Here is a 26,759-nt window from a genome sequence, read left to right on the forward strand (position 1 = left end):
GCATATGCAGACCTATAACCTGTCATGTTCTTACAAGAATTCAAATTACTTCATCTTTATATCTTGGTCCCTTTCTTTCCCTCCTGATAAATTTAGGTCAGTTTTAACAAGGCTTATACATACATAATATTGGGCAATCTGTCAATCATGACTAAGAGAGAGGGAGTGGACACGGACACACAAAATCTATCCCCAGCATAAAATCTCCATCTCCTTTAAAACACGTTAAACATTATATGTGGCTAAAATGAAAAGTTACTTCTTAAGCAGGATGGAAGTAATTCCACTGGTTGAGCTAGAAGGGGGAAGATTAGTCAGTATGGCATGCTGCACAACACGCAGTGTAAGCAACCCTTCCCCCCCCCCCCCGGTGTCAGCTATCCAGGGCAGGATGGAACGTTGCCATTGCCACCCTGAATGGGTCCAATGCTGAGGGGCCGCTTACACAGCACATTGCAGAGTGTGCTGTACTTACCATGCTCCCCCCAGCTCTGCTTAAGAACATAAGAACAGCCTCACTGGATCAGGCCATAGGCCCATCTAGTCCAGCTTCCTTTATCTCACAGCGGCCCACCAAATGCCCCAGGGAGCACACCAGATAACAAGAGACCTGCATCCTGGTGCCCTCCCTTGCATCTGGCATTCTGATGCATATGTGTTGGCATCCTTCAGTCTCGAAAGACTATGGTATGGCTCTCTGAATAGTGGTTCTGGAACAGAGTGTTCTCTCCAGTGCGCGATGCCTGGGTAAAGTAGATATGGTGGATAGACTGTTACCCATGCAGCAAATCCCCCCTCTCCACGTCGCTAAAATGGTCCAATGGAAAGGCAGAGGCCAATACGGTTGGTTCCAGCAGCGTCGCAGGAGTTGCCAGAACGTGACTGTGTTCAGCCATGAACTGCCTCAGGGACTCCAGCTCCGAATTTTGCCTCGAGGTTGACTCCTGAAGCCTTTTCCATAACTGGATGTAGCCACAAGGCAGTGGAGGTTTAGGATCAGAATTTTCCTCCTCTCAGATGAGCTGCCTTCCCAGGCTGACGAGTCCCATCTACCTGGTGATACATAGCCCATTTCTAAAATCAGGAGGTTGCACATACGCATCATGGCTTGTAACCCGTAATGGATTTTTCCTCCAGAAACTTGTCCAATCCCCTTTTAAAGGCATCCAGGCCAGATGCCATCACTACATCCTGTGGTAAGGAGTTCCACAGACCAACCACACGCTGAATAAAGAAATATTTTCTTTTGTCTGTCCTAACTGGCCCAACACTCAATTTTAGTGGATGTCCCCTGGTTCTGGTGTTATGTGAGTGTGTAAAGAGCATCTCTATATACACTTTATCCTTCTGATTCCACTTCTGATTCCACTTCTCAAATTTCAGCCTCTTATCTATGGTTAAGAAATGAAGTAGCATAGTGGAGCTATACTGCAACATCAAACCATGGTCTGGCCTTATGAGAGCAATCATGGACTCAGCCGTTGGACTCCTATGCTTCCTTCTCCTTTTGCTGCTGTGTGTGACCATTAAATCCTGACTCTTGTTTGTAGCATAGTTTGCTGTTTTGTCCAGATAAGCTATAATTTTCAGGCAAGGAAAAATCGTAGTTTAGCTGTTTGGTCAAAGCAGCAAACTATTGTTTGCTATAAACAAGAATCAGTAGTTTCTAATTGCCATAGGCAGCCGACAAGGGAGCCCAAGACTCCCAGGCTTATGCCTGCTTGCTCTCACAAGTCCAAACCACGGTTTGGAAGTGTTATGTCTGAATGACTCCTATCTCTGTAGCAACCCAGAATCTCACTAAGAATGACCACGATGCTTGAATACCCTGTAGTAATCCACTATGTGGCTGAAAGAATGATTACCAATTTTTTTCCAAGTACATCAGGAAACATTTAGAAACTTATAAACCCGACCCCAGTATTTTACAGTTCACACAATTTCTTACATGGTAATTGTCCAGTCTGTCTCCCTAACAGGAGGCTTGGCTGAGAAGTAATGGTCCTCAAGCAATTTAGAGAATGGACAGAATGGTCTTGACTATAACTTCAATATCCTATTTCACTGAAAGCAATGATAACATTTCTTTCCATTGATTTGTAACATCCCAGAAACCCCAAGCTGGCATGACTGCTTCCAAGCATTTGTGAGGTATTTAGCAGTCATGTGGATACACTTAATTGCTTTCCATAAGACATCACAAGGGAAGTACAGAGATGCCTCAAATTCTGAATTTCCAACCTTTCTGCAGACTCTGTTTTGCAAAGGCAATAGGGAGGATTGAAATTCACTCAAGTTTCTTCTGCTGTTACCCTACACATGCCCAATCTTGTCTGATCTTGGAAGCTAAGCAGGGTCAGGCCTGGTTAGTACTTGGATGGGAGACCGCCTGGGAATACTGGGTGCTGTAGGCTTATACCATAGTCTTTCGAGACTGAAGGTTGCCAACCATTCCATTCCACTTCTGCTAAAATATCTGCAAAGAGAATGGAGCCGGGGGCCTGTTGAAACTATCCTCAGATATATTAACAGAGCAATAGTGCGTTTGATATATTTTACCATCCTCCTAGGAAAGGACAACTGCTGCACAGCTACTAGTAGTCGAATGCATATCAGCTGTACATTTCTTGAAAATTTTCCAAAATATTTCAAGGGAGGAAAAAAAAACCTACTAAGAGAAAAAGAAGGTTATCTGTATATCTCACGGCAGAATAAGCTACAAGTCCTCGTTTCCCCAATAAACTAGAGCAGGGTGGTCCAACATGCGACCCACGGGTCACAAGTCACCCATGAGGCCTCTTTGGCAGCCCTCAGGAAGCCCTGCCACACCCACTGCCTCCTTCAGCTATTTCTCCTGCCATCTCCTCCTGCGTGGCTCAGAACCCGGAAAGCCTTGTCATGTCACCACCAATTACTTCCGCATTTACACCCTCAGGCATAAATCAGAGGGACTGGCACCAGGGTATTGCTGCCCCCTAAGCAACAAAAGTTGGACCCAGTGGTGTTGCAAGGAAGGTGTGGGCCGCACTGTGTGTGATGCACACGAGGAGGATGACACCATGACTGGTCAAAATTTTTAAATCTTATTTTTTAATAATACCATCATGTTATATACCATTTGATGTATATTTTCACGCAGAATGCAAAGAAACAAACTGCGTTGACATATCTTTATTCTATTAAAAATTATAGCCAAAGAAACCAGCAGGGGGCACGGCAATAGTGCATCACCACATCCACCGCCCAGAGCATTGCCCACCTACTGCATGGAAGGAGGCTCACCATGGGGGTGACACACTGGCGTCCCACACGAGGTGATGCAAACCCTACTGGTGCCACTAGTTGGAGTGAACTAGAGTTGTCCTTCTGACCACAAAACACAGATAACAGATCAGTTCTGGTCCCCTTAGGACCAGATCTTATTACCCAATTCTGCATTTTGGAAAGTATTCTGGAAAACTATTTTCTGAGACTATTCCTAAGTGCTGACAATTCTGATGGCGGAAGAAGACCAATTTAAAACATTGCTATCTTACACAGCAGATAAATTTTTTTAAGTGTTAGCTTAAGTGTTTTAAGTGTTAGCTTAAGTGTTAGCTTAAGTGTTAGCTACTAGGAAGAGATTATCAGAAGCTTCAAAGATTTCCCAGTGTTTACGGTGCATGATCTCAGTCTGTTAGGTATCTGTCCTGGATCAGAGAAGCCAAAACTGTTTTCTATATTTACTATGTACAAGAGAGGTAAGGGAAGCAGAAGCCAAAGCCACCAGCCTAAGTTCTTATTAAAGAAAGTAATATCTAGGAAGAGTTGCAAAAATGCTGATTTAATCAAAATTCAATAAAATGGGGAAAATTGCCCACAGATCATGTTCCTGCTTTATGCCAAACCAAGCAATAAATTTGGGGAACAGCAAGTGTTGCGGTTTTAAAATTTCCTCTTTCTTACTAACTATCATGATGTGCTAAGAGCTGAATGAATCGGGCAAACATGTATTTAGCCAGTGTGGAAAGAGAACTGCAGAACACCAGCCCACTATTAAATTTTAAAACTGACTACAGTCCTGAATTGTTATGCACCAGCTCTTGATAAGGAGGCCGGCTGGGAAGAGTAGGAGAAAACACCACACCAAATGGACTAGTTTAAGCATGTTCTTCTAAGGAAGCATGCTATTTTGCTCAGATGGAGACACCTACACCAAATCCTCAGCAAGGATGGCACTTTCTAACAGTCCCCCAAGATGCAACCCTTTTCACTAGCAGACTCCTACAACTTCCCAGCTTTATGCTACTCTAGGATGGGTCACATTTTGAATCTCTCTCCCTCTCTGTTCCTTTTTCAGAAACAGGAGCTACCCTTGCTATGCCCTCATAACTAGCCAAATAATAGTTCTCCAAATAATAATAAAACTAGCCAAATAATAATAAAAAGCAACAGAAGAGAGAAAAACCTTGGGTAGCATCACTATGATTATCACTTTCATAAGACATACAAAGATGGGGAACCAACTTCTTTAGGTCTTATCAAAGAGTGAGAAGATCAGAGTGTCATTTAAGGCAGGGGTGTCCAAACTTTTTGGCAGGAGGGCCACACCATCTCTCTGATATTGTGTCAGGGGCTGGGAAAAAAGAATTTACATTTCAAATTTGAATAAATTTACATAAATGAATATATTAGAGATGGAACTTAAATGAATGAATGAAGGTCTTGCAATAACTCCAGGCCTATAAAAGACCTTCCACAAAGCAAGGCCGGCCTTTCTTTCGCAGCTGCTGCATCACAGACATGAAACAGCAAGCAGTGAAGGGAGCCCTCGTCCCACAGCTCACACAAGAAGTCGAACAGTTGCCCTCACGCTGAGAGCAGTTGTGTCACGCCAGCACAGGCTCCAGCAAGACTCTGGAGAGCCAGAGGCTCATTGGAGACTGGGGGCTCCCCGCAGGCCAGATTAGGAGTCCCTGAGGGTCATAAGTGGCCCCCAGGCGGGGGTTTGGGCACCTCTGATTTAAGGCAAGAGTGCCATTTAAGGCAATGTCATTTTTTTCTTCCTAAATGTAGAATAGTAAACTGCAGCAACTGTGACGTCATTGTGTTCTTAATTAAGACATGCAATCACCCTTAATGCATATAAGTGACAGAATATACAAATTACTTACAATACAATATACAACAAGTAAAACATTCAAAGAGGAGATTGCTAGAAGTTGTCAAAAGTTGTCACTAACAGAAGATGCTGCGTTAGCGCACTCCTGGGCATCTTCTAAATGAGGAATGTGAATTGTGCCAAATTCTGTTAAATTATGTATACACTGATGTCTGCCTGGGACTGAAATCAAAGTCTTTTTTTCCTTTTTTTAGGACTTGAAAAAGTACTGAAATCAAAGCTGGTGGTGGAGAGAAGAAAGGCAGATCCTCTGCTCTTCACTTCTCTGTCAAGCTGAGCTATAAAAATCTATTGCAAAGGAAAATTTCCAGGTACAATTTAAGGCACTGGCAGTTACCTTTGAAGGGCTATATGGCTTGGGACCAGGTTATCTGAAGGACTATCTCCCTTTGTACGAAATGGCCTTTCCCTTAGGGTCAGGTGAAGGAGCCTTCCTGCAGTGGCCACCATTATCAGACGTTCTATTGATGGCAATACCCTAGATATGGAACTCCCTCTTCCTTAAAACCTAAGTTGGCCACCTCTGCAGGTATTCAGCAGCACTTGAAACCCTTTTTTGTTTCATTTTTGTTCCATTTCATTTTCTCCTAGTTAGGATGAGCCCTCCTTTTTTGTCTGTGGGTTTTGCTTTATGGTTTTTGAATGATGTTGTTGTTTCCCCCCTCCACTTTTCCCCCTATGTTTTGCTAGGTCTGGTTATTGTATTTCATGCTTTTATAATTTTTTTTTAAATTTAGGGATGCAGGTTGCCTTGGATGCTTCCAATGGGTGAAGAAAAGTGGGATATAAATCAATTACGTAAATTTAACATTGATCATATGGAACATCTCCACCATAGGCAGTCTATCATGGCAGTTCCCAAATGAGCTTAATGAGATATTACTCTTAGGTTGGAATCCAGACATACAAAAAAAACCCCTTCCTTCCCCCCCCCCCACACACCCTTGTGTGGTCCTCCAACAAACACTGCTACTGACCCATAATTTTCCCATACACTAATAATAATACACCAATAATTTTCCCATAGCTCATTGATTCTGGAGTACAAAAATTATTAGCTTGCCCATTTTTTGTTACTCAATCACAGACCCAAGGCAATCAACCAAATAATTTGTCAAACATTTTACATCTATGACATCAAATCTACCAGGAGATGCAGCTCTCTCCATTCTTACATAGGATGTAGTCTACTGTAATATGACATTCTCAAAATAATAATGGCACCCAGTTGCTATCTAATCACACCTGCCTCTTTCTTTTGTGCTCTTCATAAACAAGGGAATCTAGCTAGTCAGCTGAACAACTCTGCACAAAACAAAGATTTAAATAAAAATGGATAGCTTCTGATCTGAGAAGACAGATATACAATTATTCACTGAATATGTCTTAGCAACATGGATGTATGACAATTGAATCTGTCAGGAACACAGTTTTATTTATTCTTTCTTGAATTCTGTAGAGTTCTCCCCCTTTTTGCCTCCTTTCAACACTTGCTTAGGAAATGTTTTGCTGGTCTTAATCTGTTCATTACTCACACCCCAAACTACCAGAACTTTACTAAATAAATGCTGCTCACATGGCACTCCCTGCAAGACTCAAGAGCAGCATAACATCAGCCACTGCCCATGCACAGCAGCCAGTATGTGATTATATGATTCTATGATATCAAAGTTCTGTAGGTGGAAAAAATGAGGATAATTAAGCAAGCCTGTTGTCAGATTTAGTACCCCAGTTATTGTAGTCTGTTCACACTTTCTCAATACATCAGCCTACTCACACTTCCCCCATACACACAGAAACCTGTCAAGCAATCTTAGGACACTTTCTTCAAATACTGTGGACTGAAAACTTAAAAAGCCCCCTGGGTGTTCATTAGAGCTTTCCCCCCACCCCAGAAGTTGCTCATGGTACATCTGAAGTCACTCTTGAAATCTACCTGAGGAGTGGAAGCAGACAGGCGAGGAAAAGCATCAGGGAGGCAGCTGTGATAAGACAGACCCCCAGAAACCTCTCTGGTTATACAGAAGTTTCCCATACAATTCTTTGGCACACATTTGCTACTGCCATAAACAGGCATAAATGTTGCTGAAGGCAAGGGAACGACAAAGTGTTTGGAACTAATACTTGAGGTGCTGATGGCCATCAGCTGGGCTTAAGACCTTATATATTAGTTCTGACAACATCCTGATGACATTTTATCTGTTTCAGCAGCTATGCACTTTTTTCATCGTTCAAGTAATGCAGTTCTTGTTAATGCCACATCAGATATTCAAAGTAACAGCCGGCACAGAGGTGAGAAGCCCCACTGCAGGGCTGCTTGCCTTATTTAGGGGATGGGGACAAATGTCTCCTTCTCCTGAGGAGCCGCTGCCAGCTGCCAGCTGCCAGCTGCCAAGTGTGCCAAGGATGCCGCGGCAGCCATTTTGGCTCCACAGCAGCCCTGCACACTGGGCAGCTCAGGATTGGTTGTTAAATCACTGGCCAGTTCAGAACTAGACAAATGCAGGGTCCATGAAAATTTCTCTCTTTCCAAAGGTACTCTCCCCAAAGCCCATTCAACCTTATGCTGCTGCCACTTGGCAACTCATCCATTGGCCACCTATTTTGATAAAGCTCTTCTAAGGAAAAAGAAGAATGGAAAAGGAAGACAGTGGTGAAAGAGCAAATAAATGTTTACTGTGGGGATAATGTAATAAGGAAGGGAATCAAAATGATGCAGTTAAATGTATAAGCTATTACTATGGCTAGGTCCTAAATGTAAGTGGTTGCTATGTATAGAGAGAAGAAGAAGAAGAGGAAATTTAAAAGAGAAAGGAGCACATAATGGTGCGAACACAAAGGGAGCAGAAGAGGGAGAAAAAAAGATGTAGGGAAATTATATAGGTTACCCAGGGCTAGAAAATCAGGAAAAATTGGGAAGAAGAGGAAAAATAGGAAAGCTGGAAGTGGGGAAAAAAGAAGGGAAACGGGGCCCTGCAGTTGAGATTGCAACAAAAGGCTATGGTTAAATTCATGGTTCTCTGTAGCCTGAACCAGGGGCTAAAAGGCAAGGAGCGAGTCCCTTGGATGGCCATGAAGTCACTTCACTCATTTCTGGTGGGGGTCCTAGGCAGTGAGAGGGGGAGGTGCCCGGGCCACAGGGGTTGAGGCAGCAGGGGCGGGGGAAGGCTTTAGCGGAGGTGGAGCGCGATTGCTCCATATCTACTTTCACTGCTGCGGGGAGCCCCGCTGCAGGTCGCGCTGGGCTCCCACACCCCAGGGAGGCTGGAGCCCCCCGAGTGGTGTGATCCTGGGGATCGCACTGCTGCCTCCTCCCCGCCTCCAGGCTGCCCCTGCCCCTTAAGGGGGCAGGGGCCAGGGCCCGCAGGCTGGGGCGTTGCGACACCCCAGTTTGAAAAGCCCTGATCTAAACTCTCTCTCACGCTGAGATTTAAAGTAATATTTAAATCACGCAGCAAAGGCTGGTTTGAATGCTCTGTGCCCCAGAAGAGCACATAGGGTGCAATGGCATGTCAGGTATGTCTGGGCAGGGAGAGAACACAGATGCACACGTAGGCTTTTGCACACACCTCTCCAGCTGCAAAAGGGAATGCTGTATCCAAATTGACCCTCTGCTGAGTTCTGGTTCAGAAACACTTGGAAACCTGTAAATCTTTCTTACTCCACTTGCCTTTCAAGTCATTCCCAGGACAAAAAAAGGCAGCCACCAGCAAAAACAAACAAAAAATGTAGACTTTGCCAGTCAGAAGCAATTATCGAGACTGAGGCAGCTTGGATTCCATTTCAGTTTCAGTATGAGACACTGAGACCACTTCCAGATGCTGTTAGTCACTTAGATCTGTCCTGCTCCAAATGATCTACAAACACATCATATACTTCTGTTGAATAAGTGAAGTTGTCCATTGCATGCGATACACCTAAAGACAACACTGCTTAAAAGCTACAGCAAGGACAGATAATGCCTCATATTTATTTCACAAGGGATCAATGTTCTGAAAGATCTTTGGAGTACAAAGCACACCCATCGTAACATTTTTAGATGAATTTCAAGTGTTCAAAATAAAGGATGGTCCATCTAGTGGAGCCAATTCAAGGCAAAGATGCAATGTCTGCATGAATCATCACAAAGAGCCAACTGACTGCTGGATACTGCTGCCAGTAACCATGGCAACCCAGCCCAGATATCACTCACACAAATTACATCAAAGACATTTCCAGTGGTTTCATCCTGCAGCAGAAGTGGTCACACAAAGGTGAGAACATTTTTCAAGGACAATTCATAGCAAGCCAATTGGCAATGACAGCAGAATCTGCTCAGAGTAACCACCACAATACATTTCAATTTTGCTTTATCATCTGGTGTCAACAGTTATTCAGTGGGACAGATTTGAACCCTGTTTTTGTTTTTTTTAATTATATATAGCCTTTGTTATCTCCTGTAATAAGCGAGCCCAGAATGTGTTGCACACAGAGACTGAAAAGCTGAGAAATGGTGCATCATATGTCAGGTGAAGAGTCTCACATGAGTCCTCAAAGCTGTGAGACTCTTAACAGTCCCTCTGAGAAAAGGGAAGTAGTGATTTCACTTACAAAGTAGCTGGTAGAAAAGCAATGTTCATGGTTGGCAAAGTGGAGTGTGTGATAGTAAGAGAGACAGTGTTGATTTAGTTGCTTTTTAAACTGCTGCACTTCCGATAGTATGCAAACCATAATAAGGTAGTGAAAGAAAGTAAAATCCGATACTAAGTTTACACTGGAAAGCAGATAAAACTAATGGCAGTTGCTTTCAAAACACTGGATGAATTTAAAGGGTTAAAATATATGATATGTATAATGTGTGACTGTCACCCCCATGCTTGCCTTTTTGGTTAGAAATAGCCACTGCTGGGGCAGGGAGAAGGGGTGAAGACTCCAGATCAGGATTAAGGCTTTTACTTTCCTTGTGTTGTTTTCTTACCGAAAATCACTTATCGCTGAAGCTGATATTTCCCCAAATGGTGTCACTGCAGAAGATGGCACATTTGAGGCTAAAAGTAACTTTGGGGAGGGGGTGGCTTTTAGTGGGAAAGAGTTAACCTCCTATGTGCTGTAGAACGGATCAGCAAACCCCTCCCAACCTTGGGCTGCTATTTCTAAACAATCACAGGAAAAACAGTTATGTGTCTAACATATCATCAGTTAGGTTAACTAATTCGGCAAAAAGGCACGGTCAATATTTTTTTCCATTGCAGCAATCTGCACTCCCCATGCACACTTGTTGCAGTTTTATCAAGTGATAATAACACACATAGCAGAACTACATGGTGCAAATTTTGCTGAACTGTATCACTTAGGACTTCAGGTAAGATTAAGTTTGATAGCTCCTGTGCTAGGGGAAATAAAATCTCCCTGCCCAAAGAAAAAACTCTAAGGAAGAAGTATGCATTGGCATCCATGAGCCATCTTCCCATTTCATAATTTAAGTAATTAAATGAAATCTAGGTTGTCCATGCTTGGTGTTAAAAGCCTAAAGCAGAGGTCTCCAAACCCCAGCCCAGGAGCCAGATGCGGCCTGAGGCAAGCCTCTATCCGGCTCGCGGCCAGCCTCTTGTCCCCCGAAAGCCTCTGGCCCACTTGGTCGAACATGACTGGAGCTGTGCTCTGGTTGTGTCTGGAGGGTGTTCTAAGGGCCAGAGAGGTTGAATGAATGATCCCATTCATTCATTTATTCATTCATCTAAGTTTCATCTCTAATTTATTTATATAAATTTTACATTTAAATTTTTTTTCCAGCCCCCAGCACCATGTCAGATATTTGATGCGGCCCTCTGGCCAAAAAGTTTGGAGACCCCTGGCCTAAAGTAATAACACCAAATGCATGCAATAGAGACAAATGCTGGTTAAAATATGCATAATATATACATTATGGACATTAAAGATGCACATTAGCCAAGCCTCTCCAGGGGAGTACATATTTTCAGCATGGTTTTCTGTCTTGAAAGCTTTCCCACTCTGAGCCTTAATGACAATAATCAATTCACACTAGGTTCAGACAGCCCTGTTTCTTTTCCTGAGGTCTTAAAATGTGAATCAGTTTCTTCTGTCATTTCCAAAGCTCAAGTAGGGACTTTAACAAGGGCTGTCTTGGATAATGATTGCATTGTTTCTCAAACTGTGGGTTGGGATCCACTAGGTGGGTCACGAGCCAATTTCAGGTGGGTTCCCATTCATTTCAATATTTTATTTTTAATATATTAGACTTGATGCTACTATGGTATGTCACTGCATTTGGGGAAATGTTACAGATCTGTACTTTTAACAGGTTACTATGTATATACTTTTAACAATGATAGTAAATGGGACTTACTCTTGGCTAAGTGTGGGTAGGATTACAGTCTCAAACAGTCAAAAAATTTTCTACTTGATTATGCCGCTTCCGGTCATGACATCCCTTTCCGTGAGTCCTGACAGATTTTCAATCTAAAAAGTGGCTCCTGGTGCTAAAAGTTTGAGAACCACTGCTATAGAACAATAGCTTTCCATTTCATATATTTTGATGAAATTAGGAAACAGAAACAGCTCTATCAGTCAAAAGAGACATCTGTCATAACCACAAGTTCACAACCCAGGAAGCTAATCTGCAGAACATTATTATAAACACCACAACACTCACGCACACCTACAAATTGCTGATTAGTCAACATTGATTTGTTAGGCTCCAAATGGTCCTCACTTCATTTCAGACCAGTTTATTGTTTTAGTTTTTAAAAACTCTTCACACTGGGAAACTGACAGGCCAATCCTATGCAAGTCTACTCAAAAGTAAGACCCATTGATTTCAATGGGATTTATTCCCAGGGAAGCGTGCATGGGATTGTTGCCTGAGACTGCAGTCCTATACACACTTTCCTGGGAGTAAGCCTCACTAAACGCAATGGAATCTATTTTGAATAGACATGCATTGGAATGTGCTGTGAATAACTCATTTAGCAAGGCTTTAATGAGATCAACAAATATGCAGTCTAGTACAGTGGTTCCCAAACGTTTTAGCACCAGGACCCACTTTTCTAAATGACACTCTATTGGGACCCACCTATGTTTACCAGACTTTAAAGAAAGGAGATCGAGAAAGAAGTATTTATTTATTTAAGTAATAACCAGAAAAAAGACCCTCAGACATTTATCTCCCTACAGTGACACATGCTTGCAAACTGTAGGAGCTGAGCTCTTCTTTGCAAGATAATTACCAACTGCAGTATCTGATTTTTGTACAGTCTCAGGCAAATAGTTATCTGATATTTCCATTACCCTTTGGAGACCAACCAAAAAGCATTTCATGACCAACCAGTTTATCCCGACCCACAGTTTGGGAACCACTGGTCTGGTACAAAGTTACAGAGTTCTGTTTTGAAAATGCACAACTTTCGAAAAATAATACATTGTGTATCTGAACATCCCAAGAACCAGACTATCTTGGCCTGAGTTTGATACATTAGTAACAAATTAGCATAGTAGGCATGAAAAGTAAGTACTGACACTAATTTTCACATAAACGATTCAACTCGTTACACAGGCAAATCTACTGAATTTAATCCTAAATTTAGCTAGTTGTGACTAAGCCCTACCCACAGCATATAATATGGCATAGGTGCCAGCATGCAGAAAACAAGGAACACAGTATTGGGTTGCTGTGATTTTAATGAAAACATTTCTTGTGTTTTAATTTATTACAAAAGTCAATATTTCACATTTTCAAAAATTTTCATTTTTTTTCTCAAATAAAAAGTAAGATTCCCCGAAGTCAGACATGGGTATCATAATATTTTAGTTAATTTCAACACTTACACACTATTTCTCAGTCTCATAAAGCTCTTGGGATTAAACCAAAAAGTTATGGGAAACAATTATGAAATCTTAAGAAGCCATTAACAACAGGAGTGCAATCAAAGGTTAATACAACTCAATACAGAATTTATCAAGAAGGTCAGCAGAAACACAAACATGCTGTGTTCAAGTCACTTCCACCTCTTAAGCCACTTCTCTATTTCCATCTTAATAGTCCAATTTTGTTTGGACACTGGACCGATAGCGCATGGAAACAGCATACTGACCACTGTATCCAAAGCCCATCAAGGTAATGCCACGCTGGTGCAGCCTCCCAAGTAACACCCCCAGAGAAATACTGCAGGGATAAACTGCTTGGGTGTGGGGGTAGGTGCAGGGCCAATGAGTGGCCACCACTGGAGTGATGCCACACCCTCCCCCTAAGAATCAGCAAAACAGTGACAGTTACCACCAACTATAGAAAGACACTCCAATAGCATGGTACGACACACCCCTTTACAGGAGGTACTGTGGCACAAGCAGCTAAGAGGCAGAAGCAGAGAATTACTAGGAATCCCAGCACATTGACCCTGCTTGCAGCTGGCTCAACCAAGCTTTTTCTTGGTTGTTTTAGTTAAATAATAAAAAGCTGTAATTTATTCCCTGAAAGCTGGAGATAGAGTCAGTGACCTTCTAATCTAATCAAGCTTTCTCCATTCTTACTGCCCATATCTAATTTAGAAGTCAATCATAAAAACAAACTCCCATTGGGCTACAGTGATCATTCCAAGCATGAACTGCATCAATGAGCACCGTGATACATCTCTCTCTAAAATCTGGACTAGCTTCCATGCCAAGTACTGCATAGCGTCTCTCTCTCTCTCTCTCTCTCATGATTCAGCTTCATTTCTGGACCATCATAGTGACATTGTACATCGTAACTTTGGGAACGAACTGGCTTTTCTAAAGGTACATTGGCAAAGAGCATATGGGTTGAGTCTCAGTATCCACGAGGGTTCCGTTCCCAGAACCCACATGGATGCCAAAAATCATGTTAAAGGAAATCCATTTAAAAAAACAATGTCCCTTTGCTCAGTGATTGAAAAACAGCCTTGCTGACCTTTGTAATGAAGGAGATATACATCAGGCAGACAATCAGCCTCTCTCCAGACACTTAGAAAGGCTTCACTCCAAGGCAGCGCAGGGAAAGAATGCAAAGAGGTGATGTTAATCACATCAACTTTGCATTCTTTCATGTGTTTGGGGGAAGGGCAGGGTGACTTGCCTTGGAGTGAAACTGTTCTAAGCACCTGGAGAGAGAGAGACTGGTTGATTGATTGCCACTGTTACAATGGTAAGTGAGGCTATTGTTAAAGGATGTTTTTTCCTTTAATTTAAAGGGTGCATCTTTTCATCATGTTGAGATAAAACTGCAGGTGAAAAGTCTGTAGATAATTAGGTTACACCTGTAAATCTTCTGCTCCCTAACACAGAATGAAAAGAATTTCTTCATTTCTCAAAAACACTTATGCCACCTTACGACATGATCACAGTACAGTACACAGTACTCACTCTATCCCAATACCTATGATACAGCCGAACTCTTTGGCCTAATCTCTCCAATTCATGAGATCCAGAGGCTATAGCTTTCTCTAGCCCTTTTGTTGTTCTTCAGTTGATCAAACCAACATTAATGACTTGCTGAGAGAACACTTCTGTGTGCATTTGTATTCCAGAGTTCAGGGCAGATACCGTGGTTTCCTTACTGTAAGGTAAGAAGACAATCCACAGTGACTGTTTCCAGCTGGCTCAACCAAGCTTCTGTTAACACTGTATAGTCGTACATCTCCTCACTAAGATTTTACAATCTTTACAATCTCTCTCTTATAAGATATATTGATTACAGCAGTGGTCTCCAAACTGGAAACCATTGTGTCCTGAAAAAGCCATCCCCATCCCAAGCGGTACTTACTGTTCTGCCATGGTACTGCCTTTCTTTCAAGCTGATCTGGGCACAGGGATGCAGAATAGTAAGCACCACTCATAGAGAGAGGACTTTTTCCAAAGCCAGGATCTGGACTGCGGGCCGGGGTTTGGAGAACCCTGGATTGGGGGGGGGAGTCTAAGAAGTAGTAATAATCTGTATTCCATTTGCCTTCTTTGAAAACTGTATTGTGATCAGCACCCTTCAGGATTTATATCCTTATTCCTGAACTGCTGTGAGATGCTACTGTGTAAAAGCTTTTGTTTTTTGCAATATTATGAATTTTGTAGCTTTTGCAATGGCTTCTCTTCTAAAATCTTAAGAACGAAACACTGCCCTATACAGTTCAAGGCAAAGACAAAAGCAAAGATTGCTTTGCGCAGTTTCAAAACACTTTCTTCTGGGTGTTCATCTCTTTGATGAACCTAACTTGCAGGCATTTTGGAGATATGAAGTTCTGCGCACATCCTTCTTTTAGCCAATACATGAAGACAACAACAAGCAGAATGAATTTAAGAAACATTATCAATTTGCAATATAAAATGAGCAACATTTAACAGCAAGAGATAAGATTCCTCAACGAAGCCCAAAGAGAAAAGGCACTCTGCCTCTAGTTACATTGCGTGGCAAATGGAAACAACAGTACACTAGTCCCAGACATTTTGTTCACATTCTGCTTTTCTTCAGTAGAACTAAAGGCAGCATATGCAGAATTCCCAGATGGCCTCTCATGCAGGCACAGACCTGACCAAGATCTGCTGAGCATCAGCAAGACCTCCAAACTACGTATATGTCTGCCCTGGCACTCATTGGGAACCTGCCTTCATTAAGGAGGAGTGGGTTGTAGTTAAGTGCTAATCAAACAACATGGTAAACAACTTGCTAGGTACTTTTTTTACACAGCCTCTTTTACAAAAGTAACCTGAAACTGCACACGATTGCAAAATCAACTATAAATGTTAAGTGCAGTTTAAGCCATATAAAGATGTGTGATTAAAGTACTAGACTGGCAAGGATTTCAGATGTTAATGCATTACTGGGCATGTGCTTACTTTTTAATAAATATGGACTGAGTTCACAGCAAAATTATGGGCCGTTTCTGGGAAATCAGGCCCAAGAGAAAAGCAATTGTTCAAGGTACAGCAATTTATTTGTGTACTTAACAACCCAATGGGACAATTTTGTACATGCAGTGAGATGCAGGCCAAAGTCTCATATCAAGCACGCATAACACAGCATGCAGAAAATCATGTGGGATCAGAGGGCTATGCAGGTATGAATGTACACTTGGATTGGCCCTATTACACATACACAGTTTCCAGGAAGGAAACTGGAATTGGATGAGTCACATATGTATATATAGACATGTCTATTTCTGGTTTCCCCCATTTTTTTAAACTTACAGAAACTGCAGTCATGCTATGCTCCTGACACTATACATCCAAAACAGAAGGGCATTTTCTTTAATTCTCACTACAGGTGACTATATGGGCAAGTAAGTACAACTAAAATTTCACTAACTTTTACTGTTTCAAATCAGAGGTCATAGAAGTTGCCAGAAAAAAGATTCTGGACACAGAATAAAACCTAATTCTTTTGATATACTTTTAGCTTTGGGAGGGTGGCATTTTTATTTTAGCAACAAAAATGATGTTTGATTGCTTTTTAGCATTTAACACCAGTTTACCCCCCCCCCCAAAAAAAACAACCCACTAAACCCAATGTTGCATTGAAAAAACAAGCTCAAGGCCATAATGCTAAAATAAGTACTTTCTATAAATAGCCAACGTTTCATGCCCACTTGAGATCAACTAAAAACTTGAATGAAGCAACCTTCCAAATTAAGAGCAACACATACACTGACGAAAGCCGTTATGCAAAGACACACATTTAGGACAAGTTGTCTACTTGTGAAACGCCATAAGCATCTTTTGAATAATCAAAAACATTCTTTGCTTGTGCTGCTGAAAATCAACACAAGTGCCAACCCAATGCAATAAACATGTCAGCCAGTATGGTGGAAACAAGGCAAACAACATTTGCTTGGCGAAAAGGACAACTTCACATCTGATGGAAACAAGAGCTGACTCTGGTCACTTACTGTGTAGCAGGACTATTGTGTAGAAGTGTTAACAGCTCCACAAGTTACAGGAAAACTTTTAACCTTTGTCTTTTTGCATTACGCTGGCGAGTGATTCTCACAGTAGAAATGTTAATAACATTTCTTTGGCAACACCTTCATATATGGGGTAGGCGAAACAACAAGATGCCTTGAAGTTTGTATAAAAATTGTAATGCTATGAAAAATGGCAGAATGTGCCATGTTTGTATACCATGCTTCCTTCAAGTTGTTCAGGGTAGCACATGTGAGGCTGCACAGTATCAGCCATAAAGCCACCCAACGATGTAAGTTAGATCAGTGGTTCTCAAACTTTTTGGAATACCGTAGATACTCGCCTATAAGGCGAAAAATTTCTTCCCAGAAAAGCAGCCTGAATCATTGCCCCGCCTTATCTCCGGGGCAGGCAAGCAGCGAGGGTTCTGGGGAGGCGAGTGAGCCAGCCAATCACTATTGTGAGAGGGAGGGAGCAAGTGATCTTCTGCTGAAAGGAGGCTGTGCAGGCTGGGGCTGCTGCTGAGCTTCCGCAGCTGCCTGTGGGTGTGGTGCACGTGTTCTCCGCGTGCTCCTTCAGGCTGTTGCCCAGCTGCAGAAGCTCCAAGTGCAGTGCAGGGCAGGGAAATTGCCACCGCAGCCGTCAGCAGCCTCCCTCGCTCAGCACCAGCGCCCAAAGAGGCATCTCTGGAGTGGCACCCAAGACAGAGCAGGAGACAATGAGCTGTGTGTGGGAGGGGGCGTCTGAGCGAGGGAGAAGCAGTCATTTGAAACAGCTGAGTCCATCTCCTCTTTCCTTCTTGTTCCCCCTTCCCCCCTTCCTACTGTATTTAAACTTCAAGCACTCCATTGGAAAGCCCAACTTGCTAACCCCCTTCCCATCTCTGCACAGATGAAGTTGGACAGGGTGGGGAAGGGGGGAGAGTGATCTTTTTAAAGAGAGAGAGAGGCAGACTGCAGAAGGCTGTACCTTTGTTTCTCAAGCCATTGAAAGGGTTAAGTCCATCTCCTCTTTCCTTCTTGTTTTTGCCTCCTCCCCCTTATTGAATCCAAACTTTAAACTCTCTGTTGTGAAGCTGAGTCTTGCTAGCCCCTCTCCCCATATTCATTCACTACTGATGAAGTTGTACTGGGGGGGGGGGAGAGGAAGAGTTAACTTTTATAAAAGGAAAAGTTTGTGTGTGAGAGAGAGAGCACTTAAAACAGTTAAGACTACAATCCTAGCCTCACTTTCATGGGAGTAAGCCCCACTGACTATTAAGGGACTTGCTTCTGAGTAGGCATGCCTAGGATTGGGCTCCCAGTCTATTCCCTCCTCTTGCTTGCCTCTCCACCTCTCCCCTTACTGTATACAGTCACACTTCAGTCTCTCCTTTGCAAAACTTTTTGCAAACCTCCTTGCTAACCTCATTTCCTCCTATCCTCACCAATGAAGTTGGACTGGAGGGGAAAAGTCCCTGCATTTGAGTATGTGGGGGGGGGGGAGCATCTGTGTGTGAGAGAGAAGAAATCTCCCTCTGTGTGTGTCCTTTTCACTGGAAGAGTCCTGGAGACCTTGCAAAGATGTAAAACACAGGAAATGCAGAGAGTAGAATTTAAAGTAGAATTATTCTGCAGCAACATGTATTTTAGCCAGAGATCTTAGCTGCATGCTGGCAGGAGCTAAGAAGCACTTGCAACAGCTGCTTATGTAGTAAGCTTTTAGAAGAGCATGTTTGCTTCTCCAGTATCCCCCTGCCAGGACCTCCACATGAGGCCCAGAGGCGCTGCTGCCCTTCCTCCACAGAGGGTCTACTTCCAAGTAAATCAGGTGCAACTATGCTTGTTGCTTGTCTCTCCTTATTGCTTGTCTCTACTGTGAACTGTATTGCACACTCCCAGTTGTGTGTTCTACATAGAGCCTTTGGCTTAAGGCACCAGGCACTTTAAAGAAGGATTTCATTAATGGTTCTACTGGTATGCTGTTTCCAGTGTACTTAGAGCCCAATCCTAGGCTTGTCTACTCAGAAGTAAGTTCCATTAAAGTCAATGAGGCTAGTGTCACACTTTCCTAAAGCCTAATGTCACACTTAGTGTCACACTTTCCATTAAAGTCAATGAAGCTCCCAGGAAAGTGTGGATGGGATTGTGGTCTTACTCTGACAGTGTTTACAAATGGTTGTTGAGAGAACAATTTAAAAAATTAGTGAATAAAAAATGTATCTTATGATCTATGAGATAGATCATAGTTTTTAATAAATTAGAGACTATTTTTAATACTGTTTTTGCTATACTATATATATACATACTATGTATGTATACATGCAGGGCGTTCCGGCACCTTTTTTATTCCCTTTCACTGAGGGAGGGATATGAACCTCTGACCTCATGCTCCACAGTCCAGCACTCTCTCCATTGGGCTATTGGAAAGCCTGTAGTCAAAGTGCTCAGAACTAATATATAAGGTCTTGAGCCCAGCTGGTGGCCATCAGCACCTCAGGTATTAGTTCCAAACACTTTGAGTCTAAGAGTTCCTATGGCTCAAGTGTTAAAGTGCTGGTCTGTGGGGTTCAAATCCCTATGAGGAAGAATTTTTTTTTTTTTTTTAAGGAGGGGAGGTGCTCCATGGCTGCAAAATGTAAAGGTTGGTTGCCAGTTGCCAAAAGGGGGGCCAGTTGAGCCTGCAAAACTCCTCAAAGTTCAGTTTATAAATAAGTAAATAAATAAATAAACAAACAAACAAATAAATAAATAAATAAAAGATTAACAAGTTGTAAGTTTCTGCACCTTTTTTTTTTTTTTTTTTTTTACAAAAAAGCACTGTATACATGTATGTATAGATGTCTGGCCCAACAAGAAGCTGACGGAACATACCAAGATCCAGGTCTACAGAGCTTGCATCCTGAGTACACTTCTGTACTGCAGCGAGTCATGGACTCTTCGCTCACAACAGGAGAGGAAACTGAGCGCTTTCCACATGCGCTGCCTCCGATGCATCCTCGGCATCACCTGGCAGGACAAAGTTCCAAACAACACAGTCCTGGAACGTGCTGGAATCCCTAGCATGTATTCACTGCTGAAACAGAGACGCCTGCGTTGGCTTGGTCATGTTGTGAGAATGGATGATGGCCGGATCCCAAAGGATCTCCTCTATGGAGAACTCGTGCAAGGAAAGCGCCCTACAGGTAGACCACAGCTGCGATACAAGGACATCTGCAAGAGGGATCTGAAGGCCTTAGGGATGGACCTCAACAAGTGGGAAACCCTGGCCTCTGAGCGGCCCGCTTGGAGGCAGGCTATGCAGCATGGCCTTTCCCAGTTTGAAGAGACACTTTGCCAACAGTCTGAGGCTAAGAGGCAAAGAAGGAAGGCCCATAGCCAGGGAGACAGACCAGGGACAGACTGCACTTGCTCCCGGTGTGGAAGGGATTGTCACTCCCGGATTGGCCTTTTCAGCCACACTAGACGCTGTGCCAGAACCACCTTTCAGAGCGCGATACCATAGTCTTTCAAGACTGAAGGTTGCCAATACAAAAAAATAGATGTATACATACTATGTATATATATTGTATTTTTAATAAATTAGTGACTGTAGAGTTCTTAGGTAACAATTACTGGGAGGTTATTTTTCAGGATCTGGCCTTGGGCAAAATCAGACAAAATTATAGTCAGACACCTCGCTAAGTTAAACCCCCCCCCCCGACTTATCCGAGGGTCATAGCAAATTCCATGATTTTTTTTTAGCTCAAAACCTGCCCTCGTCTTATCTGTGAGATCAACTTATAGGCGAGTGCCTTCGGTGAGTCTTTGTGGGGGAGGGGCAAGGGCAGCAACACAATCCCTAAAATCATGTCACTGAAGGGGGCGAGAGGGGGTGCTTGTACTTACTCAGGGCTGCAGCAGGCTCCAGGAGGTATGGGGAGCCCAGTGCAGCCCTCTGCAGGGCTCCTCAAGGCTTGGAATATGAAAAAAGTGAGCACAAACCACTTCCTGGTTATTTTTTCACATTCCAAACTTCAGGGAGCCCTGCAGAGGGCTGCACAGGGCTCCCCGCATGGCCTGGAGCCTACTGGAGCCCTAAGTACAAGCATCCCCACTCGGTCGCCTTAGTGATGCAACCCTGGGGATTGCATCACTGCCCTCGCCCCTCCACCTCCCCTTAAAGGAAAGAGGGAACCTTCGCACAAACTTATGGGTCATAACCCACCAGTTTAAGTACAACTGGGTTAGACTGAGAGTGAGTGACCCATGAGAGGCTACCCATGTGAGGCTACCAAATGAATATCAAAGCTGAGTTAGGATTAGAAGACAGGATCTCTCTGTAAAATTCCAACCCTCTATATATTACAACAGCCTGGGCCAGAGCAGCATAGTGGCTACTGTTTGGGCCCAAATATAAAGTGATGCTGGTTGCTTGCTGAAAATAATTTTGTTGAATAGAAGGGATGGGTGTTAAAAATGTATGGGTCCTGGGTATAAGAACATAAGAACAGCCCTGCTGGATCAGGTCATAGGCCCAGCTAGTCCAGCTTCCTGTATCTCACAGCGGCCCACCAAATGCCCCAGGGAGCACACCAGATAACAAGAGACCTGCATCCAGGTGCCCTTCCTTGCATCTGATATAGCCCATTTCTAAAATCAGGAGGTTGCACATACACATCATGTCTTGTAACCCATAATGTAACAACCTAGCTACACCTCCTAGCTACACCACTGTGCACGATGAATCTTCATATTTTGCTCAGGACTATCCATTTTCATAGCAACCTATGTCATTCTTCCATTAGTATTCACAAACAGAGCTTGAAACTGCAGACTAAACAGAGGGCCAAGTCTGTTAACTTAGTTGCATAATGAAAAGGGAAATCTACCGCCAAGAGCCAAAACAGAGAACAATTAAGCTCTTGGTCTTAGAATTCAAATCACTTCATCAAATAATATGTAGCCAAAAGTAAGCAGTATAGCCCATCTGCAAACGCAGAATGCATTTTGAGCTATATGAAATCCCCTCCATAGAAGTTCGCACAATATTCCCTTTATCAGTTCGCAACACTAGATTTGGCAGAGAGAAAGCATACACTTACACACAAACTTAAGTTTAAGAGCTATCACCAAAAATATTTCTGGATTTAAGATTCAAAAGGAAAGCAAAAATACTCTGAAGAATCTGAGAGGCAAAACAGTTTTCAAACACTCCAGCAATTAAAACCAACACGTATACAGATATAAGCAGAAAGCGACTGAACCTCTAAGATATAGACTTTAATAAGAATGAGAAATTTAGTTCACCAACAGACAATACAGCAAAATGTAGTTCCTCACTTGGCTCTTCCCCTCAGAAAACACGATAATATATTCCTGCACTATAAGCCAAAAATCGCTATGCATCTCCCTATGGCAGGCACCTTCAGTCTCTACCAAATGACATCTGTGTCTCTCTTTAGGTAGAGGTTTTCACTTATTCAGGTGACTGCAATTTCTTTTAAGATGCAACTGAGAAACTATAAGCTCTAATCAAATCCTGTTTTTCTTCCATTGGTCCACGGTCTTTAGAGAGATGAGCTGTATTGAAAAGAAAAGGTTGTGTAAAACACACAAATGATACTGCCCATTCATGCGTGGGCTTTTAAAATTACTGCATTAGGCCCTCCTTATCAGCAGGCTCAGAAGCCGTGGATTTGAGCATCTGCTGATGAACAAGCCCATGGCTAAAGGGTCTCAGAATGCCTCCTGGATGAAACCAAGAATCACTTCTGGTTCACATGGCCATTTCCAGTCGTTTCCAGGAGGCCTTCTGAGGAGGCCAGGAAGCTGTGCGTAACCTCCAGAGAGCTCCCATGTAAGCTACTGCACCAGCTGCAGCCCCCCAGATTTAATTATCCACCCCTTGTGGATAGCGAAGGCCCACTGTATTTGAGAGGGGGAAAAGCATGTATACATTAAAACAAGGATTAATGTTGTTGTTTCTAAGGATGGTGGTTTTATTTAACAGGGCAACTGTGTATTCGTAGGAGGAGATACAAATTACCGCAAGAAATAGTCATATATGAAATCTGACAAAGGGTCAGTACAGTACAGTGCTTTCTATACATATCTGTATTCACTCCTCAAGTAGAGTTCTTTTGCAGCTGGGCTGCCTAAAGGATACTAGCTAGGGATGACAAAAATAAAACCTGTGGGACTGGATATATGTAATATACTCTACAAAGGTAATAAACACTGTTAAAATTAAACAAAACTTTGAGAGTCCAAACAAGACTGGATAAATTGCTTGGATTCTTACCCAACGCCACTTTCAATTTGCTCTTCAATAGAATGGGCCATTCTGACAGACAATGTAACATTTTGGTTTTGAACTAATACACACCTTGCATCCAGCATGTGCTCGAGTCTTCATTAACGGTGTTGTGGTGCATAGTTCAATGGCTTCTGGCTCATGGAAGATCACAGTGGGAAGAGGTTCCTTCCGAAGGGTTAAGACATTTAGCTTAGTCTTCAACATGGTCTGAAAGTGCTAAAGGATTAAAAAGGGGAAAAAAAAGATTTCTGTTTGTTTTGCAAGACTTAAATGCTTGAACTGAAGCCAACAACACGAAGGTCAATATTTCTAACTGACTTATTTTAGTGATCTGTTCAGTGACACGGAAACATTGCTGGAAGGAATGAAAACTGCTTTGGAAAAGGAATAAACTAAAAACAAATACAGAAGTTCAACTAAATAGGATAGGCATTGAGGTCTGAAATCTGTGCCTTTTGTTTTAAAATTACAAAGGGAGAGAGAGGGAGAGAGAGCGCGTGCAAAAGAACAGAGGCCATTATAAATCTATATAAAGTACAAAAAAAAGAAAAATAAGTGTTTCCACTATATCAATTTTTTAAAAAAAACTAAAGCCAGAAATTAAATGCAAGTGGATTCAGATGGAATAATCTAGCTCCAATAAACTAAAAAATGGTTGCCAACTTTCCTTTAATTATTAATTCTTCCTCCAAGCTTGTTCCGATAGTTTGCAAGCGTCGTTCTGTCCAACATTAATGAATTGCCAAGAACCTTTATATTTCTTCCTGACATGGGCCTTTTACATTATTTAACTGAATAAATTGTACACTTAATACAAAATCTTCCAAATATCTAATAATTAAACAAGTTTCTTTCTAATGCACTTCACATTGCCATGACACACACACACACACACACACACACACGACACCTGTACTCATTACATGGCACATATAACAGGCATTAGCTGCTTTAAGAAACTGTGTCAACCTTACAGGGATTAGATAACAACGGAGTGAATGAAATAGTTTGGTTTGCAGAGTACCACTGCTATATGACGAAACTCATTGCCAGGTCTAATTTCTTTTCTATTTATTAAAAGGTGAGAAGCCCAATAAGGTTTAGATGCTTTTTTTTTTTAAAAGTCCTTTGCTTAAGTCATGTATTTGTTTCTATTGACCATTATAAAGTATTCTCCAATTCAGTGGTGGAATATTATACAGTATATTGTAAATACTAAGGAAGAACTCTCTTTTTACTCACATTACCAGTTCACTCACAGCAAACATTTTGTGTACTTTTGTTCTATGTAATAAGTACTCTATGTTCACCTATGTTTACTCCTCCAACCTAGTTGAAGGTTTTCAGAACTGGCCAAGCAGTGTAGTCCTGCCCATTTTTTTCTTGAAAAACATCTACGTGTGATGTAATGCACTGTCCAAGTGTGGCAATGTGGAGAGTAACACAGCTGAACCTGCTTTTCAACAACACTGCACTGCACAATTTAATGGAAAATAGCCTCAGCTATTTCCCATTAGTACTCCATTATTTCCTCCCATACTTCTCAGTACTCCATTATCACTTACCTTTTAAACTAACCTTGAACAACCATGTTCACTCACAAGGGTTCAAGTCTCCCAAACCTTCCTCCGCTAAGAACTTCATTCCTCAAAATGCTTATGTATGCCAGTAGTACATCTTTAGTATCTTTGCTAAGGATCACTCCTTTTGCTGATTCGGTGACTAACTGGTCCAAGGTACAATAATTTATTGTGCTGTATTTAGAATTGTTGTCACTGAGTTGAGCATTATAAGACCAAATTCGAAGTTAGCTAGTAGCGCTATTTGCTACTTCTACTGCCAATTTTGCTTTTAATTTTCAAGATTACCACAAGAGTGCAAGATTATGATCAGGTGGCTGATGATAACATGTCCCTAATACTATATTCCTTTTCTGTATATTATGGCTATGATAACAAGAATCCAGCATCTGCTGTAAGGTATAAATGCATCATATTGCTCATTAACAATAACCATAATTCTGTCAAATTCAAAGAATATGAAAGTGAAAAATTGCCAAGAAAAATCCAATCCTCTGTATTTGGTTTCAAATTGCATGTTTGTTTTTTCTGTGAACCCTCTCAGCAATCACATGCAAACATTATCAAATCAGATCTTTCACAATACAAACATACGACCCACTGTTCTGGAAATCAAAATGATGGGGGTGGAGTGGGGTGTTTAGCCAAGAACTCAGTCCCTGGTTGAAAGTTACTATTATGCTAGAAATATAAGTCAAAGAAGTGAGTTTTGATTTTAACTACTTCTTAGAACTTGCCAATCATCATAATATAAACATTATAACATTTTCCAGTCTGGAAAAACAGAGTTATATAGAATATCAGATATATTCTATATAAATCCTTTAAAACACTGTATTCCTAACACTGTATTCCTATTGTTATATTTTGGGTTGTGATGGGTCATTCAAAAAAGTTGGTCTTGGCCTACCAAATGGTTTCAGCAGCCTGCCTACTACGACATACATGATTTTTAAAACTACATTTTATAAAAAATTAAAAGTACCCTGGCTATTCTGGAATCACAAAATTCAGTGTGTAAGTTGGAAAGAGAATGAATTTTGGTTTTTTCTATTTATTTATTTTTAAATTGTGATGCAACTTTGAAGGAACACAAAATCACAAATCACAGCTACAGATGTATATTATTATTATTATTATTATTATTATTATTAAGAATCAAAATTACATAATCACAATTTTAAACTGGTGTTTGAGCAATTGATACAAGTCTCAACCTGAGACGTAAGTATCAACTAGGTATTGGCAGTATTTACGATGTTCCCAAAATCGCCTTTTTTAAATGGTCGTTTAAAATAATTCGCAAAACTTTTCAAGATTGTCCCAAGTACTCCAATGACAATGGGGACCACTTTGGTATGTCTTCTCCATAGTCGCGTGATTTCAATGCTCAGGTCTCAGTATTTTGTTATTTTTTCTAGTTCTTTTTCATTGGTATTATCATTATTATTTTTATTATAGCAGCAGCCATTCATAGTTGAGTCCTTCTGATATGCTCTATGATGAAAACAACAGTCTTTTAACCCATCTTTTTACTGGTATCTCTTTACAACAAACTGCACAATTGCTTGTAGGCAAGAACAGAATACAGGTGGAGCCTATTTATGCACATGAGTTCCATTCCCTGACCTGCCACTATTAAGAAAAAACGTGTTGCGCTAAATTGCATAGAGTTACGCAAATACGCTGCAGTCTCACACTTGGGGATGGAAGGAAACTAAGGCAGAGGTTCTCAATCGCCTCCCCCTCCTCCGCTCCGTACTCAGCCCTCCCTGTTGCCATTCTAGTCAATGGGACTTACTTCCAGGAAAGTGTGGATCGGATTGTAGCCTAAATTTCAT

The 26,759-nt window shown here is 41.8% G+C and overlaps 1 protein-coding gene across 2 annotated transcripts in view; it reads right to left on the reverse strand.

Moving 5' to 3' along the window:
- The window catches only part of PID1 (phosphotyrosine interaction domain containing 1), a 121,767-nt gene that overhangs the window by 56,725 nt on the left and 38,283 nt on the right, over positions 1-26,759 (reverse strand). For both annotated transcript variants that reach the window (XM_066620994.1, XM_066620995.1), the window contains exon 2: positions 23,408-23,554. In XM_066620994.1, coding sequence (XP_066477091.1) covers positions 23,408-23,554 — 147 coding nt within the window. The remainder of the gene's footprint in view (positions 1-23,407; positions 23,555-26,759) is intronic.

This window comes from Tiliqua scincoides, chromosome 3, assembly GCF_035046505.1.
Source record: "Tiliqua scincoides isolate rTilSci1 chromosome 3, rTilSci1.hap2, whole genome shotgun sequence".
NCBI classification, from domain to species: domain Eukaryota; kingdom Metazoa; phylum Chordata; class Lepidosauria; order Squamata; family Scincidae; genus Tiliqua; species Tiliqua scincoides.